Source organism: Choloepus didactylus, chromosome 9 (assembly GCF_015220235.1).
Source record: "Choloepus didactylus isolate mChoDid1 chromosome 9, mChoDid1.pri, whole genome shotgun sequence".
NCBI lineage: Eukaryota > Metazoa > Chordata > Mammalia > Pilosa > Megalonychidae > Choloepus > Choloepus didactylus.
Genome location: NC_051315.1, coordinates 132,903,128 through 132,921,883, shown reverse-complemented (window position 1 = coordinate 132,921,883; position 18,756 = coordinate 132,903,128). Strand labels below are relative to the sequence as shown.

General features: G+C 46.9%; 1 protein-coding gene across 1 annotated transcript; it reads right to left on the bottom strand.

Annotated features, from left to right (window-relative positions):
• Positions 1 to 379: 379 nt before the first annotated feature.
• Positions 380 to 2,705, bottom strand: LOC119544368 (zinc finger protein 311-like). Its single transcript, XM_037849804.1, has one exon. The coding sequence runs from the start codon at positions 2,130 to 2,132 to the stop codon at positions 621 to 623; it is 1,512 nt and encodes a 503-aa protein (XP_037705732.1). The 5' UTR covers positions 2,133 to 2,705; the 3' UTR covers positions 380 to 620.
• Positions 2,706 to 18,756: the final 16,051 nt, after the last annotated feature.

The following is an 18,756-nucleotide window of genomic DNA, read 5'->3' as shown; positions in this document are numbered from 1 at the left end:
CCCTTCCTCTGTCTACCCACCCCCCCCCCCGCCCGCTCCCCGAATCTCAACAATCCTGATCCCATATGGAGAAGGGCCATTCAGGATTCAAGAAAAAAAACAACAACAAAAAACAAACGAAAAAACAGCTAAAAGTGATCAATGCTATTAATAAAAAAATGTTTTGTGCTGAACTGAGGTACACCTTCACATCCAAAAGATATGGTCAGGCACATGGAAATTGCCTAGGTAAGTCTGAGCATTTGGGAGTCATTTGCACAGAATTTACTAGTAATGTGATCCTGGGCAAGCTTCTTAATCTTTCTATGCCTCAATTTCCTCATCTCATACGGATGTTTTATGGATTAAATAAGTTAAAATGTGTAAAGCTCTGAGAACAGTTTCTGGTGCAAAGTACAACTAAGAATTTAATACTATTATTGAGTGACAGACAGCCTTGGAAGTGAATGTGCTCAATGAAAAAATAAATACTGGCTAGAAAAGTCAAGGGCAAAGCCTTGGGTATCTCACAATTACGGGTCAAGGAATTAGGAAGAATCAATCTAGGACACTTGGCAGGATCAGTCTAAGAGGTAGAAGGAGAAATGGGAAAGTTCTGGTAAACACCAGAAGTGTTACTCTCAAGTACTGGTGGTCAAAATATGGCCTACAGATAAAGCGTGGGAAGCGGTTACTGGAGAAAGGGATTTCCTACTCTTACCACATCTGTGAGTTCTCCATATTCTATGTTTTCTTTTTCTATGTCCAGTAAGATTTGAGCTTACTCTGAAAGTTTTTCCACACTCCTCACATTCATAAGGTTTCTCCCCAGTATGAACTCTCTTATGTCCAATTAGAGCTGAGCACTGACGGAAAGATGTGCCACACTCATTGCACGTATATGGCTTCTCACCAGTGTGTATTCTTTTGTGTTGCCTCAGGACTGAACTATGATGAAAGGCCTTTCCACACACTTCACATTTGTAAGGTTTCTCTCCAGTGTGGATTCTTTGATGATTGGTTAAGTTTGACTTCCCACTGAAAGCTCTGCCACATTCCAAACATTTAAAAGGTTTCTCTCCAGTGTGGATTCTTTGATGGATGGTAAGACAGTGCCGATCCTGGAAAGTTTTCCCACATTCCCCACATTGATAGGGCTTCTTCCCAGTGTGTTCTTGTTCATGAGCCCTGCGTTTACAGTTATGACGAAAGGCTTTCCCACACTCCTTGCACTTGTAAGGCTTCTCTTCAGTGTGGGTTCGTCTATGTCTGGTGAGCTCTCCTTTGAAACTGAATGCTCTTCCACACTGGAGGCACTTATAGTTTTTCTCCTGATTGTGGATTCTTTTGTGTTTGCTTAGGTCTGAGCTCCGACTGAAAGCCCTCCCGCACTCATTGCACTCATAAGGTCGCTCACCAGTGTGGATTCTTGTGTGTTTGGTGAGGTCTGAGCTCCCACTGAAGGCCTTCCCACACTCCTCACATTCAAATGGTTTCTCCCCAGTGTGGATTCTGCCATGAATGGTAAGAGAATGTCTAAACTGGAAGGCTTTACCACAGTCGTTACATTCATAAGGTTTCTTCCCAGTGTGTATGATCTGATGCATACTGAGACAGTTCCTGGTTTTGAAAACCTTCCCACAGTCACTGCACTCATGAGGCTTCTCCCCACTATGGATTTTTTTATGTCGGCAAAGAGCTGACCTACTATTAAAGGCCTTTCCACACTGGATACAGTTAAAAGGTTTCTCCCCTGTGTGGATTATCTGATGCATGTAAAGCTGATTTCTGGTTTTGAATGCTTTTCCACACTCATTACACATATAGGGTTTCTCACCAGAGTGAATTCGCTCATGGAGAATTAGGTCTGAATGCCAATTGAAGTTTTTGCCACATTTGGCACATTTGTGGAGTTTCTGTTCTGTAGGAAATCTATTATATGGAATACATTTTGAGTTTGGACTGAAGTTTTTTCTAAGTACCTTCTGTTTTTTTCCATTCTTGATGGTCACTTTTTCGGAGCCTTTTTTCTCTTCTCTCAGTTTCTCCCTTGTGGGCATTTCCCATTGATTCTCTAATTTGACATCCTGTACACAAACTTCTCCAACCTCAGGATCTTGGGAAACAACTTCTAGGGGACTTTTAAATTTCATCCAAGAGGATTCTCCGTTTTCAATAACTTCTTGTTCTGAATTTGCCTTCACATTCTGAGACCATATCTTGTCAGTTGACACTGGGTAGGAGCAGCTCAGGGACTCCCTGTCCTGTGGGTCTTGAACACAGGGCTCTGCCTCTTGCTCCAGAAGGGAGATCAAAGGTGGTTTAGGAAATGGAAATCTTGGGCCTGGGCCATCAATGTGATTTCTGCTCCTGACAGGTTTCCTCGACTTCCATTTTTGGCAAAGATAGGATGCTGAGGAGGTAGTAGGACTCTGTCCGGCAGGAGCCAGGTATCAGGGGTCCAAAGCACTTGGCTTGGTGGTCCTGGGCTCTCATCTGACAGCACAACCTTGTTTTACATTTCTTCTTTTTCCTATAGCACTTCATCACTTTCCAACGTATTCCGTAAGTTACTTCTGTACCCTCCCGTTCCTTGGCGGGCTCAGACCCCTGCGGGCGGCGCCGGAGCCCCTGGACTGCAGAGCCCACTCTACGCCGGCCAAGACACAGACCTTCCTTCCGTACTCTCCTCAAGAAATAAGAAAACAGGAGACATCTAGACTAGTTCCACTTCCTAGTCGGCCAATAATCATTTCCGGTGACCACGCTCGCATTTTACTGTAAGCTGCAAGGAGAAGCCAGGGTACATCTTCCACACATAGTCTGGAGATCTCCTCAGCTAAGTATTCCAGGTTGTCACTTTCAAATTCTTCCTTCCATCCAACACCAGGACTCAATTTTGCCAAATTCTCTGCCACTTTAAAACAAGAATCGTCTTTTTTCCAGTTCGCAATAATACATTCATCATTTCTGTTCAAGGCCTCGTCAGAAGTATCTTTAGAGTCCATATTTCCACAAACAGTCTCTTCAAAGCAGTTTAGGCCTTTTCTATCAAGCTCCTCACAATTCTTCCAGAATCTTCCCCTTATCCATTTAAAAAGCCATTCCAACATGTTTGGTATTTGCAAACTCAGCAGCAAAAGCACCCCATTTCTCTGGTACCAAAATCTGTTCTAGTTTGCTAATGCTGCCGGAATGCAGAACACCAGAGATGGATTGGCTTTTATAAAAGGGGGTTTATTTGGCTACACAGTTACAGTCCTAAGGCCATAAAGTGTCCAAGGTAACTCATCAGCAATGGGGTACCTTCACTGGAGAATGGCCAGTGGTGTCTGGAAAACCTCTGTTAGCTGGAAAGGCACATGGCTGGCATCTGCTCTAAAGTTCTGGTTTCAAAATGGCTTTCTCCCAGGACATTCCTCTCTAGGCTGCAGTTCCTCAAAAATGTCACTCTTAGTTGCACTTGGGATATTTGTCCTCTCTCAGCTTCTGCAGAGCATGAGTCTGCTTTCAACGGCCATCTTCAGACTGTCTCTCATCTGCAGCTTCTGTGCTTTCTTCAAAGTGTCCCTCTTGGCTGTAGCTCCTCTTCAAAATGTCACTCTCAGCTGCACTGAGTTCCTTCTGTCCATCAGCTCATTTATATGGCTCCACTGATCAAAGCCCACCCTGAATGGGTGGGGCCATGCTTCCATGGAAATATCTCATCAGAGTTATCACCTACAGTTGGGTGGGGTGCATTTCCATGCAAACAACCTAATCCAAACATTCCAACTTAATCCTCACTGGTATGTCTGCTCCACAAGATTGCATCAAAGAATATGGCTTTTTCTGGGGGACAGAATACATTCAAACCAGCACACCAACAAAACCCGGAATAGAAGGGAGAGCCCAGCAGATGCCGCCATGTGCCCGGCCATGTGGCAGAGGAGCCCAGGATCGCCGGCAGCCGGTCTTCGGGAAGAAAGCATCGCCTTGATGACACCTTGATTTGGACATTTTCCCAGCCTCAAAACCGTGAGTGAATAAATTCCCATTGTTTAAGCCAAATCATTTCAAGGGATTTTCTTAAGCAGCCCAGGAAAGTAAAACAGACTATAATAAGTAAATAAATTGAATCAATGATTAAAAAAAAAAAACTTTCCAAAACAGAAAAGTGTAGGACCTGCTGTCTTCACTGATCAATTCTACCAAACACTCAAAGAAGAATAAACACCAACCCTTCTCAAACTCTTCCAAAAATATTGAAGACGGAGGAGCTTTTCCAGACTTTTTCTGTGAGGCCAGTATTACTGTCATACCAAAATCACAAGTAACAAATGAACATAATAGATAAATGGACTTCATCAAAATTAAAGACTTCTGCACATCAAAAGACTTTATCAAGAAAGTGGAAAAGACAACCGACGGAAGGGAAGAAAATAGGTGCTAATCATATATCTGATAAAGGTTTATTACCCAGTATATACAAAGAACTGCTACAATTCAACAATAAAAAGACAAACAAGCTACATTAAAAATAGGCAAAGGACTCGAATAGTCTTTTCTCCAGAGAAGATATCTAAATAGACAGTAAGCACATGAATTAACATGCTCAGCAACATTAGCCATTAGGGAAATGCAAATCAAAACCACAGTGAGATACTACTTCATACTCACTAGGATGGCTATTATTAAAAAAATGGAAATTAACAGATGTTGGCAAGGATATGGAAAATTTGGAACTCTTGTCTATTGCTGGTGAGAATACAAGATAGGGCATCCCCTTTGGAAAACAGTTTGGCAGTTCCTCAAAAAGTTGAACACAGAATTACCATAGACCTGAGCTCTACTCCTACGTATATATTCCAAAGTACTGAAAACAGGTACTCAAACAGATAATTGTACACCAATGTTCATAGCAGCATTATTTACAGTTGCCACAAAGTATAAACAACCCAGATGTCCATCAACAGATAAATGGATAAACAAAATGTGGTTTATCCACATAATGGAATATTATTTAGCCATCAAATGGGATGAAGTTCTGACACATGCAACAACATAGATGAACTTTGAAAACATCATGTTGAGTGAAAAACTCCAGACACAAATGAACAAATATTGTGTAATTCCATTTATATGATGTATCTAGAATAAGCAACTCCAGAGACAAAAAGTAGACTGCAGGTTACCAGGGACTGGGAATGGGACTGGGGATTGGGGAGTAGAGTTTCTGATTGGGGTGATGATAAAGTCTTGGAATGGATGGTGGTGATGGTGGCACAATAGTATGAATGTAATTAACACAACTGATTTGTACACAGGAAGGGCTAAAAATGGAAATTTTATGTGGCATGTATGTTACAATAAAATTTTTTTTAAAAAAAGAGAAAGAAGAAGACAGAGAAGAAAACTCAATTTAAGATTGAGAGTTTCTGAGCAATCACCCTTTCTTCCTCAGTTTACCTGCGTGCTAACCGAGGCCAGCCTGTGATCTGCCTCCACCCAGCCCCCAGCAGTGTACTGGAATTCACACTTCCACAGAAAGTGTGCACTGAGCACCTGCTGTACACTAGGGCCTCTCTAGGACCTTTGGCAGGATAGGTCAGTGAACAGAGCAAGTTGTGTGAAGACAGACGATGAACAGTAGACACGAGTAAAATATGCTGTGGGCTAAAGGGTGATGCAAGTTATGGGGAAACAGTGGACCAGGAAAGAGGGTCTGGGTGATGGGCTCAGGGTGGGCCTTAACAAGAAAGGACATCTGAGCTCAGACTGAGGAGGCGGGCAAATCAGCCACATGGAAACCGGAGGAGGAACGTTCTAGCCCTGGGGCAGCCAGAGCCACGGTCCTGAGGACTATGGGATGTCATAACTGTAAGGGCGTGGTCTCCAAAGAGAGAATGGAGCCGACTGTGTGGGGCCCTATGGGGTTAAAGGACTCGGGTGGAAGTGACAGCAGTGGGGTCACCACATTTCTGGGGTCAGGGGCTCACCCCACCCATGGCGGGATCAGCTGCTAGAGGAGGGCATGGCTGGGAAGTCTTTGGCAGTGCTGGTGGGAGCCAGCGGTGGCTGGGTCACAGAGTGGCTGGGGAGGTGATGAGAAGTGGTTTGATCCTAGAGATATTTTGAAGGTGGGTCAGCAGGATTTCTGGATGAATTGGATGGGAAATGTGAGAGGAAGACGAGGCCGCCAAGAACTTTGGTCTGAGCAAAAGGAAGGCTGGAGATGCCCATGCCTGCAATGGAGAGGTCTGAGGGGTAGTTCTGAAGTGGAGGGATCCCCTGGCTAAGACTCCGAAGACTGGTGCTCAGTCTTGGTTTATCCACTAAACGACCCTGGAAAAGCGTTCTGGGTCTCTGCTTCTCAATTAACAACATGGGGATTAGTTAAAAACACCTGATAAGCACAAACGGGGCCAGAAGTGAGCTGACTCTGAGAGCATCTCCTGCCCCAGCCTTTAGAGCCATCTTGGGAATCTGCTGAGCGAATCCTAGTGAAACACTGTTGAACGTGCCCCTCACTGTAGGACGGTCGGGGAGGTTATGATGATGGTGCATTGGGAGGTGAGACACACGCATTTCCAGGGCAGCATGAAACAGTCACGAAATCACAAACAAGCACCAGGGACCCACTTATCACGGGGCCCAGATAAAATCAACTCTATAATCAGTGGAACCAGAACTGTTTGACCACAGAATCCAGGACACCCAAACATTTGTTACAACAGGAAACAAATACCTAGTGGTGAGTATCTGAAGAGGTTGACACTGTCTCTTCCACCCAGAATTTGTGGGTGCCGTCCGTCCAGCTGGCTTTGGCTGCTGTCCACCCTGTGTGGCCACCTCTCTCCAGCTTGGCCTAACTCCCTCTGGCATCCGCTGCCTCCATCGTCTTTACACAGTTGAGTCTTTCCCACCTCACCATGACCCAGGGTCTCCACAACCCCACCACCCACTCCGAGCTCATGGCTGCTGTGAGCTGTCCTGTCTACACCGCATCCCACTCAGTTAGCTCACCTGCTAAGGTCTGGGCAAAAAAGATGCACCAGACCAGAGACACCATGACTGACCCCATCTCCCCACCTGTGCGTTTGTCCCTCTTGTCTCTTACTCTGTCTTGTTCTGCACTGCTTCCTTTTAAATCTTACTCAAATGGCAACATGCATTATTTACACAAGCTGATTGACTCGCCTCTCCTTGCCAGTGTAAGTTCCCGGAAGGTATTTTTGCACGTCCTCACTGCCTGGGGCTGAACCTGGCAGGGTAGTAGGAGCTCAGTTTATCTTTGTTGAGTGAATAAATACCACGATCTGTTAAGATGATGGAAAACACTTATCACCTGGGTGTATCCTGGTGCCTTCTGCATCCTGACTACTATTTTGTCCCTGTCACCAGAGAACACTCTGCCCCTTCTCTGCAGCTTTTATTTAAGTGTTTGCCGTACTCCACTGTTAGCTCCTTTTGGTTCAAGTGTGTGCCTCCTGTTTCGGAAGGTGGGGATGGAATTAGCGCCCCCGAAGTGCAATGCAGGCAGCAGGGGCGGTGGGTGGGGTGCTGGGAGGGAAGGAATAGGTCTCCAGATGGGCTGAGGGGGCTACAGCTGCTCCGTGAGGGCAGTACAGAGGGGAGGGGGCTCCCCGGAGGTGGCTGCCTGAGGCTCCACCCACCCTGAGGGTACTTCAAGGTGAGGACTCAACCCAGACAGCTTGTGCTCCCAGAAATGAGAAAATGTAAGTGGAGGGCGTCTGCTTGGGGTGCGATGTCCTGGGGCATTGTCAGGAAGCCGGCCCCTTCCTGCTAAAAGAATGGAGTTCTCTGAGAGTAAATAAATAGTTCCTTCCACCAGAAGTGAAAGAGGTGAAGGAGACGGGAGGCGAGAGAGCCTGGCCCGGCCCCTGTGTCCTGGACCTTTGGGTGACCCAAGCCCCTCTGTGATCCCGAGGGAGTTGGGGGCCTGCAAACCCCAGTGCCAGATCTGTTGCGTCCGTGTGTATCCAGGCTGCTCCGGCCGCAGATCCCCCTCCCCGTTCTCCTCTTCTGCCTTCCCTCTGTGCCTCGCCCCCCGCCACTCCTGGACTGCAGGCTCCGGTTTGCACACCTCTGTGTCTGTGGTCCTTTGGTGGAATCACGGTGCAGACCTGTGGGTGAGCAAACCCACCTTAGAGACCCGCCTTGGGGGTGCCCAGGGGCATGGCCCTGCCCTCTGCCAAGGGAAGGGGATTGAGCAGAAGGGTCATCGGCCGTGTGGTTCAGTGCCTGCCAAGGCCCCAGTGCCCCCTGCACACTGTGGGGTGGTCAGTGGGGTGTGGCGTGTCACATGGGAGACTCTTGGTGTCAAAGGAAAAAACTAGGAAACGCCTCAGCGCTAAACCAGGAGGCTCAGAGGACGAGCAATCCAGCCAGGGGACAGGAGAGCAAGGAGGACAGAGAGGGCTCCGAGGAGGGTGGGGGGGTCCGGCCGGGCTGGGAGGCAGGGAGGAGTTTGAGAGAGGGGGGAGGGGGGGTGTGGAGAGCCGTCTCCCGGGACGGGCATAGCGCATGCGCTGTAAACCTGCTCCAAAGTCCCCCCGCCCATCGAATGAGCCAAGATGGCGCCCATATCCTGCTTCCGCTTATGACGTGCACACTCACTATTCCTATCTGCCAATTGAGTGCATATGCGCGGCGCTAGATCATTGGTTATGAGTAGAGTACTTAAGAGTTTGCCCAAGCGAACCTCGGGGAGACAGCCCACTAGGAGCCGTACCTGACGGCCACATCGAGGCTGCTCTCCCGCGAGGCACTCTGCCCCGCGTGGAAACCTGTAACAGAGAATGCTTATCTAGCTTCAGTAAAAGACTTGCTCTCGCAACCGCCGTGTGGCTCGAGTCGTGACTTCCAGCCAGGTCAGTTTGCGTGGTCTGCATCTCTCTCTCTCTCATCCCTTGTTTCTCCCCTCGCCGGCCGGGGAACAGGGGTCGAGCGGGGCGGCGCCGGACAAGTGGTGGCCCGTACGGGGAACGCTCCTCCTCCTGCCTCGCTCTCGACGGTCCCTCTGTGAGGAGAGCAGCGCTGCGCATCGAGCTTACGGCGGACTTCCCGCGCCTGATCAACGCGAGAAGGTGAGTGCGTCTTATTACATGATAGTTAGGGCCCGTGGGTTTTCAGGTGACCCCGGGGGACTCGGAAGAGCTCTCCGAGTGACTGAAGTATAGTGCCGACTGCAATCATGGGGCAGTCCGGAAGTTCACCTCTCCTAGCTCCCTTAAAGAACCTTTTGAAACAACGGGGTATCTCGGTCAGGAAAAGCTCCCTTCAGCGTTTTCTTGATGATGTTGATACTTTTGCCCCTTGGTTTGCCTGCACCGGCAGCCTTAGCCTACCCTCTTGGATGAAGCTCGGTCGCGACATAGACCGAGCGCGCCAGACGGGCGTGTGTATGGACCCGATTCTAGTACCCATATGGGAGACCGTCCGTGCGGTCCTTGAACTAGAATCGGCTGCCGGCCTAAGCCCGTCCTCTGCCTTGCAAGAAGCACGGTGCGCGCTCCAAGAAACCCAGTCAGTTTCGTCAGCGGACGGCTCCTATAAGGGCAAACCGCCGGAGTCCAGTGACTCTGACTCAGAGTCAGATAGCGATACTGGCGAGGAGGCGGAAGCATCCCCGCTAATTGAGTGGGAGGAGCCTCCCGCCACACCCGTGCGGCCTTCCGCCCCGCCAATGTCTACCGCTGCACCCCCAGGGACACCCCAGCTCCCAACTGACGCCTTGGGCGGTCCCACCAAAGGACCTCGCCGAGAGCTCCCTCTAGTGGCCATGCCCAGTAAATGTAATTATCCTTTGCTGCCAGACCCGGAAACCCCGATGGGCCGGTCAGGGGAGGGGCAACCTTTGCCGTACCCCCCGCCCGAGTACACAGGCCCTCAGGACCCTTTGCCATTAGGTAGTGGTGGGAGACATTTCTGGAGATGGAACCCTTTCACAACATTTAGACCTTTTGGCATGCTGGGTGGCTACCAGCCACTTGAGCCGCAGCCAGTCTCAGAAATGTACCCGGTTATTATCAATCCCCAAGGTGGCAATCAGCACGAATCATATGATTACAAACTATTGAGGGAATTGAGGCAGGCCGTCCATCAGTATGGCCCCAATGCCCCTTATACCTTGAACATGATCGAGAACCTCTCTGCTCTGAATCATACACCCGCAGATATTTTTCAGCTAGCCCGTGCTTGCTTGCCGTCAGGCCGATTCATAGATTGGAAAGCATGGTTTGAGGAGTTAGCTGAAGAGCAGGCCGCAAGGAATGCGGCGGGGAGACGTGGCGGGTGGAATGCTGACATGCTGTTGGGGAGAGGCGCCCATGCCCAGAACCAAACGGGTTTCCCACAAGAGGTCTACGCCCAGATCTTCCGCTGTTTTGTGGGTGCCTGGAAAAAGCTAACAGGTAAGGGAGAGGCTCAGGCCTCACTCAGCAATATACACCAAGGCCCCACAGAACCATTTGCGGATTTTGTAGCCAGGATGCAAACCGCAGCTGAGAGAATCTTCTCAGATCCAGGAGTAGCAGAGACTGTGGTTAAGCAAATGATTTTTGAGCAGTGCAACAAGGAGTGCAAAGTTATCCTGGCACAAAACAGAGCAAAAAATTTGACAGAGTGGGTCAGGCTCTGTAGAGATACTGGCAGCCCTTTAACTAATGCAGGTCTAGCTGCCATGCTAGCTAGCTCCCTACAGGTGGCTACAAAAGGCCCGAGAACCTTAGGGGCAAAGTCTAACGGGTGCTATGGCTGTGGCCAATCAGGGCACTTTAAGAGAGATTGTCCCAATAGACGTCAGCCCCCTGCCACTCAACGGTTTGGCGAACCAGGTGCAGTAACCAGGCCGTGTGGCCGTTGCCACAAAGGCCCTGACCCGGTGCTCAGCTGGGCCAGAGGCTCTGTTTGTGTTTTTCCCCAGGAACCAGGACGTCAACCAGTGTGGGTTCCGGAAAGACTGGTGAGAACCGTGACATCACCTGAAGAAGCCAAGGAACAGCTGTCAGAAACGCCAACGAATATACAACCTGAACCATTAGACCAAGCCTCCGACCCTGCTGATGATGGCGACGACCGACAAGACGATAATAGTAGGACTGACCACCCCGCGGTTGCCCAAAAAGAGGATCGGCGTCCAAGAGGCATACCTTACCCGAGACGTGCTACGCCGCCACAATCAGATGCTGAACTTAAATTTCCAGGCCATTCAGAAACTCCTAGCGGAGATAGATGAACTTGGACTAGAAATAGATGGACTCTGGAGAGTTCTCCAGCAGACGTGTGATACCCGATGGTTATTCGGGAGGCTTTGTGTCACCCCGGTTAGGGTGAACTTGACAGAGGAGCAGCAAGATGTCGCCGAGTGGCTCAAGGACACTTATCTCCCCAACTTCACCAATCTCTCCGACCAAGTGAAATCCGACCTTCAGGGACTTGAGAACATTAGGAAATTGAAGCCTGTTAGTTTCGACCTTTCCACACTGGGCGAGACTGTAAAAAATCTGTGGGACCAAGTCACCTCTTGGTTCTCTTGGCCCAATTTGACTAATTGGATTCTCTTGATGGTGGGACCATTGGTGGGATTAGTCATTGTTAAATCTTTGCTAGAACGCCTGTTTCAAGCGCGGCAGTACCGTGTTACCACTATGATGGCTATGTCCTCCACCTTTGATACCCCCAACAGCGACCATTCTGATGGCCATACCCCATCCTGGCCGCCTCGGGCGGGGCACTCGGGAGCGAGGTTTGTAGCTAAGCGCGCAGCTGTGTCCCGGGTATAACGGGCGACGCCAGCAGTCATAATTTTTGTCTCAGGTAGGTCCCTAAGGCAGAGTCATAGTTGTGGCCAGACTTGACTCTAGCCAATGCATAGGGACGCCTAGTGACGCCTCCGACTCTGGTTAATGCTATCCCTGCCCCCGCCTTTGTCCCCCAGTTGCAAGGCAAAGCACTGCAGGGAGAGTCATGTTGTTTCCAGCTCACGGACTCTCCTGTCTCCATATGAGGTGAGCATTCTGGTCGGTGCTAGAGGCTCCGCCGCTAAATGGCTGAGACCTAGTCCAGACTCCCCAAAGCACCGGAACAAATTGTGAGCCATCTGGGTTCACGGGAGCACACTCATCACTGGGGACACTGGGTCGATATAAATAATAAAGGGGGAGATGTGGAGAGCCGTCTCCCGGGACGGGCATAGCGCATGCGCTGTAAACCTGCTCCAAAGTCCCCCCGCCCATCGAATGAGCCAAGATGGCGCCCATATCCTGCTTCCTGCTTATGACGTGCACACTCACTATTCCTATCTGCCAATTGAGTGCATATGCGCGGCGCTAGATCATTGGTTATGAGTAGAGTACTTAAGAGTTTGCCCAAGCGAACCTCGGGGAGACAGCCCACTAGGAGCCGTACCTGACGGCCACATCGAGGCTGCTCTCCCGCGAGGCACTCTGCCCCGCGTGGAAACCTGTAACAGAGAATGCTTATCTAGCTTCAGTAAAAGACTTGCTCTCGCAACCGCCGTGTGGCTCGAGTCGTGACTTCCAGCCAGGTCAGTTTGCGTGGTCTGCATCTCTCTCTCTCTCATCCCTTGTTTCTCCCCTCGCCGGCCGGGGAACAGGGGTCGAGCGGGGCGGCGCCGGACAGGGGGGAGGACGGGCTCTCGCTCAGGTGGACGGAGCAGCAGAGGCGAAGCAGGCGTCAGAGCTGGCTGCCCCTGCGCCCCGAGCTCCTGGGACAGGGAGAGGCAAGGGGAGGCACTCAGAGCAGGGTGCTGACCTCCTCGGCTGGCCCAGGTCCTGGGCAGATGGCCGAGCCAGCCAAGCCGGCAGTGGGGACAAAGGCAGGGCCACTGCTCGGGGTCCTCCTCCTGAGAGGGCCCCCAGCCCCACTGCAGCCCACATCGCAGAGCAGCAGCATCAGAAGCAAGAAACCAACTTTAGTCCCGCTGATTTCCCTCTGCCTCTAGGCGCACACGGTCCCTGCTGTTTCCCTCGGGGGCACCCTCTGGGCTGAGGTTCCATTGCCTCAGGAGCACCAAGAACCCAAACCCCAGCCCAGGGCTGGGTCGGGCCTCGGGGGCTGTTCGAATCCCTTTTCCTGTTTCCTGTCGCTTGCTGTTCAGTGAACCCTCTTTCCTCATACTCAGAAGCTGCTGTGATATTTTTTTCCTCCTCCCTCATCATCTTTGATGACAGTTTTTTCAAATGAAATTCATTTCCAAATTGTATTTCTTCTCCCCATTTTTCCTCTGCTTTCTCCTCCTCCTCATATTTGTTTTAAATTCAAGAAATATTTATTGTGGTTCTCCTCTTTGCCTGGTATATAAAGATTATTGAGAAAATGTTCATGGCCTCTAGAAGCACACATATTAGCGAGGGCGACAGATAGGTGAAAATCGATCTGAATTAGTGCGTGGTAAATGGTACCTGCATACTTCTTCTGTCTAACCCCATGGGGCCCCTGAGAGCCACATAACTCTGGGACAGAGATAAATTTGGAGAGGAAGAAAGAACCAAGAGCGTGTTGAGGGCATGCTATGTTCCATACAGTGCTATGTCGTTTTGTACTTTATGTTATTAGATTCCCACAACCACGCTGAGGTAGGTCACCCCCTCTCCAAGGTGTGGTGGGAGCATTAAAAGGTTGCTATCAAGAACAGCAGCAAAGAGAAGACATCCGAGCACAACTCCGATTAGATGTATTCCTAAAGCTACCCCACAGGTCTGCAAGGCTCTGTTCATTGCCCACCATTCTCTTTTCTTTCTGTTCATCAAAATGGATGATCTCTATTGATCTCTCTTCAACTTCAGTGATTACTTCTTCAACCAACTCACATCTGCTATAGAGCACCTGAAGTGAAGATTTAATTTCAGTTACTGAATTTTTCAACTCCAGAACTTCTATATGCTTTTTTCTTAATTTCTATCCATATTGATCTTCTCTTTGATGAGATGTAGTTGTCATACTTTTCTTTAATTCTTTAAGCATGGTTTCTTTTACTTCTTTAAACTTATATTTATAATAGATATCAAGTTTTTGTCTAGCAAGTTCAACATCTGGGCCTCCTTAGGGACAGTTTCTATGGACAGCTTTTTCCTACACATGGGACATATTTTTCTGTTTCTTTGCCTCATAGTTTTTCTCTGAAAACTGGTCATTTTAGATAGTATGATGCGATAGCTCTGGACTAGAATTCCCCCCCCCACACACACACACTCATACTTGGGATTTGTTTTAGTTGTTGTTGACACTGTTGCTATTTGTTTGTTTAGTGACTTTCCTGGAATAATCATGTAGATTCAGTATTCCCTGCAGTTGTCTGCAGGGTTCTCTACTGGCTATTTTTTTTTTTTATTTAAGGTTTTATTTTTATTCTTAAGCCTGACTTCTTAGGGGCCACACCTGGGTCAGCCAATGATCACTTAGAAAATTTCCTGAAATGCCTTCCCTGGAGGACTTCCATCTTTGCCAAGGGAATCCCCATGGGAAGGTGTCCCTTCAAACGTCAGACAGCTTACAAGACAGTCTTAGCTTCACTTCCTATTTGTGTGGGGTCCCGAGGTTGTCAGAGGTAAGTGTCCCAGTTCTCCTTCTTGCGCAGGTCTCCCGGGAACTTGCCCACAACCTTGCACATGCACACAGCCCTTTAGAGCCCCAGGGGCATGTCCGAGCTTTTCAAAGTTCCCTAGAGTTGTCCACTTCTCCAGGATTTCCTTTTAAATACATGGCCAGGTGTTTTCCCCAACTGAAATCCCAGTTAAGATATTGCCAGCAGTTTGCTACAAACCCTGAGGGCTGCCTTTTTTTTTTTTTTTTTTTCTTTATCCACTGAACTGAGCTGTGAGTCAAATCAAATAGCTACTATACTCTGACAATAGAGATTTCCCAGGAAACTGAAAGTTCAGACAACTTACTGACAGTGCTCTGGGGATGATGCTTTTAAAGAACTCCAAAAGTGGTCCTATCTCTCCATTGTCTGCAGTGATGGTGACTTTTGGTTTTCAAGCCACTGAGCTGGAGGTGGGGTGGGAAATGAGATGAGCCAAAGTTAAATTCACAGATCCCACTGTCTTACTGTCTAATTGACCTTGCTGAATTTCTCTTTGGATGGACAATTTTCAGTTCATTCTTGGGTTTGGCTAATTGCCAGAGTTCTGAAATGGTTGATTTTAGTTATTTTGTCCTCATTTTCATTGTTTTAGAAGGAAAGAAAGTTCACTAAAGTCCTAGCTCTGGCTTTCTGGAAGTTGACCTCTCAAATACATTTTCTGCATCAATTGATATTATCATGTGTTTTTAATTTTTAATTAATATGGTGGATTACATGGACTGATTTTAAATATAGAACCAGCCATGCATCCTTGGAATAAACCTCACTTGGCCATGATGTTGAAATTATTTGATATATTGCTGAATTCTATTTGTGAATATTTTGTTAAGGATTTCTGCTTCTATAATCATGAGGGATATAGGGCTCTACTTTTCTGTTTTGTACTATCTTTCTGGTTGTAGTAGAAAGGTAATACTAGATTCATGATGTAAATTGGGAAAAATCCCTCCACTTCTGATTTTTGGAAGACATTATGTAGAATTGGTGTTAATTCTTCTTTAAATGCTTGTTAGAATTCTTCAATATGGGCCTGGAGTTTTCTTTTGTGGAAGATTTCAATTTACAAATTCAATTTAATAGTTACAGAGCGTTTGACTTATCTATTTCACGCAGGGGTAAGTTGTGTTAATTCGTGCTGTTTGAGCAGTTGGTCCATTTTGCCCATATTGCCAAATTTATGTTTAGAGAGTTAGTAGTAGTATATCCTTATGACCCTTTTAATATCTGCAAGGACTATCAAGATATTCCTGGTTTTATTTCTGATACTAGGGATTTGTGTCTTTTCTCTTTCTTCTTTGTCACTGTGTTTGTCTTTATACTTGCTGCTGTGACAAATGACCACAGGCTCTGTGACTTGAAACAACACAAATTTATTCTCTTATAGTTCTGTGGATCAGAATGAGACACAGACCTCACTGGGCTAAGTAAGATCGATGTGCCAGCAAGGTGCCTTCATTTTGAAAACTCTAGGGGAGAGTCCATTTCCTTGCTTTTTCCAACTTTTAGAGGCCACCAGTTATCCTTGGTTCATGGCCCCTTTCTTCCACTGTCAAAGCCAGCAGCTTTGGGCCAAGTCCTTCTCACACCACCATCTATCTGCTTCTCTCTTCTTATTCTATTTCCAGTTGTGAGGGCTCTCTGATTACATTGGACCCACCTGCATAATCCGACATCACCTCCCTATTTTAAGGTCAGTTGATTTGTAACTGTTTTAGTTTCCTAGGATACTCAAAACAAATACCATGAAGTGGGTTGGCTTAAACTATGGGGATTTATTAGCATACACTTTTGAAGCCAGGAAAATGTCCAAATCAAGGCATCATCCAAGCGAAGCTTTCTGCCCAGCATGACTTTCTAGGGCTTGCTGCTGCCTGTCCTTGGTCCTTAGTTTGTCACATGGCACATGGAAGCTGCTCCTCGTCTCTTCCTTCTTTTCTGGGTTCCATTTCAGCTTCTTATTTCCTGTGTCTTTCTGTCTAAATTTCATTCTCTTAGTAAAGACTCAAGTAATGGGGTTAAGACCCCCCAAATTGGGCTGGGACACACATTAACTGAAGTCACCTCCTGAAAAGGTCCTACTTACAGTGGGCTCACACCCCCAGGAATGGATTAGATTTAAGAACATGTTTTTCTGGGGTACTTTCAGCTTCAAACCACCACAAAAACTGTAATTCCACCTGAAACCTTAACCTCCCTTTGCTTCACCATGTAACCCAACATGTTCACAGGTTCTGGGGATTAGGGAATAAACATCTTTGGGAGCCATTATTCTGTGTATTATTCAGCCAGTCTTGATAGAAGCTTGTCATATACATTTTTTAATCTTTCCTAAGAAGAGACTGCTTAATTCATTGATTTTCTCTATTATTTTTCTCTTTTCAATTTCATTGACTTCTGTTACTATCTTCATTATTTCCTTCCCTTTGATGCATTTGGAATTATTTTTCTCACCTTTTTTCTATGTTCTTGAGGTGGCCACATAGATTATTGACTGGAGACCATTCCTCTTTTCTAAAGTATGCATTTAGTCCTATAAATTATCCTCTCATCACTGCTTTATCTATGCCCCACAAATGTTGATATTTTCATTGAGGGAAGGGGTTTACATGCCTCTTTATAGCATAAGCTCCCCACTGGCCTTTGCAAGTGTGATTGGGGTTGAGGCCATGGTTTTTTATGTGACATTTGGCTGGAGTAGAGCAGTTATTGTCTAAAAATTTTCTGACTACTAAGCTTTGCTTTTCCTGGTCCTTCATCTAGGACAAGCAGGTTCTTGGGAATCAGTATCTGTGCCCATTAGTGTTTCTGGGTTTCAGGTTTCTTCAGCTCCAAATATGGGGTACATGAAGCAAAAAGAAAACCCAGGGAACTCACCATCATGTCTTCCTTGGGTCTCACAAATTCTATCTGCTTTACTTTCTCTCCATGTTTCAGAGTCTTCTTAAGCTTGCTTTATATATAATGTCCAGAATTTTTAGCTGTATTTAGTGGGAGAAATAGGGAACCTCTCAGAAGAAGTGTATGTCTGGAATTTATTTAGATGCTGATCATTTTGATTTTTATTATGATGATTGCTGGATTTTGATGCATTCCTTTAAATAGTGCAGAACTTTGTTCTGAAATGCACTGAAGCTACTTGGAATCTGTTTGATTCTTTTGAGGCTTGCTTTTTTAATGCAATTTTATTGGGATACAGTCACATACTAGATATTCATCCAAAGTGTGCAATCAGTGGTTCACAGTATCATCATATAGTGCATTCATCACCATAGACAATTTTTTAACATTTTCATTACTCCCCCCAAAAAATACAAATAAGGATAAAAAATAAGTACCCCAAACATCCCATACCCATTATTTATTTATTTATTGCTTTTTTTTTTACTCATCTGTCCATAACCTGGATAAAGGGAGAATCAGTCACAAGATTTTCACAATCACATGGTCACACAGTGTAAGCTATATAGTTATAAAATCATCTGTAAGAATCAAGGCTACTGGATGTAAGAAAGGGTTAAGTTTAGCTTTCACATAAAGGCAACGTGGAGTAGGGAAAAATGGAAACTAAACAAGACTGGCTCAAACAGCTTCCACAGTTAAAGGGAAGGAGAGAGCCCCTGACATAAGCCCAGAGTTGGTGCTAGCTATAATCAAAGGCAGGAACTCTCAGCAGGAAATTTAAACTAGAAGAGCTCCTGCGAATAGGCTTTACAATTGAAAATCCCAAAGGTGGACTAGTTAGCTCTCTCGGATAGGCTGTACCCTCTGGAGTATCCAGCCAATGGAGAAACAGGGGAGGGACTTGCGTCTTAGACTTAAGATATAAAATGTTGCTGTGTTCTATTGTTTGGTGTGCCTGCCATGTTTCTTTGGTGGTGCACCCGGTCCTGCAAGATCGTGAAAAAATTCTTTTCTCCTCCGCAATTGGGTGAGCATTTTTAGGTATAATGCTTGTTTCCAACACTGGAAAACAGTTCAACAGTTTCAGGTATTTCCTTCTAGCTATTCCAATGCACTAAAAACTACAAAAGGATATCTATCTATACAATGCATAAAAATAACCTCCAGGATGAACCCTTGACTCAATTTGAAATCTTTCAGTCACTGAAATGCTATTTTGTATCATTTCTCTTCCCCCTTTTGGTCTAAGAAGGCGTTCTCAATTC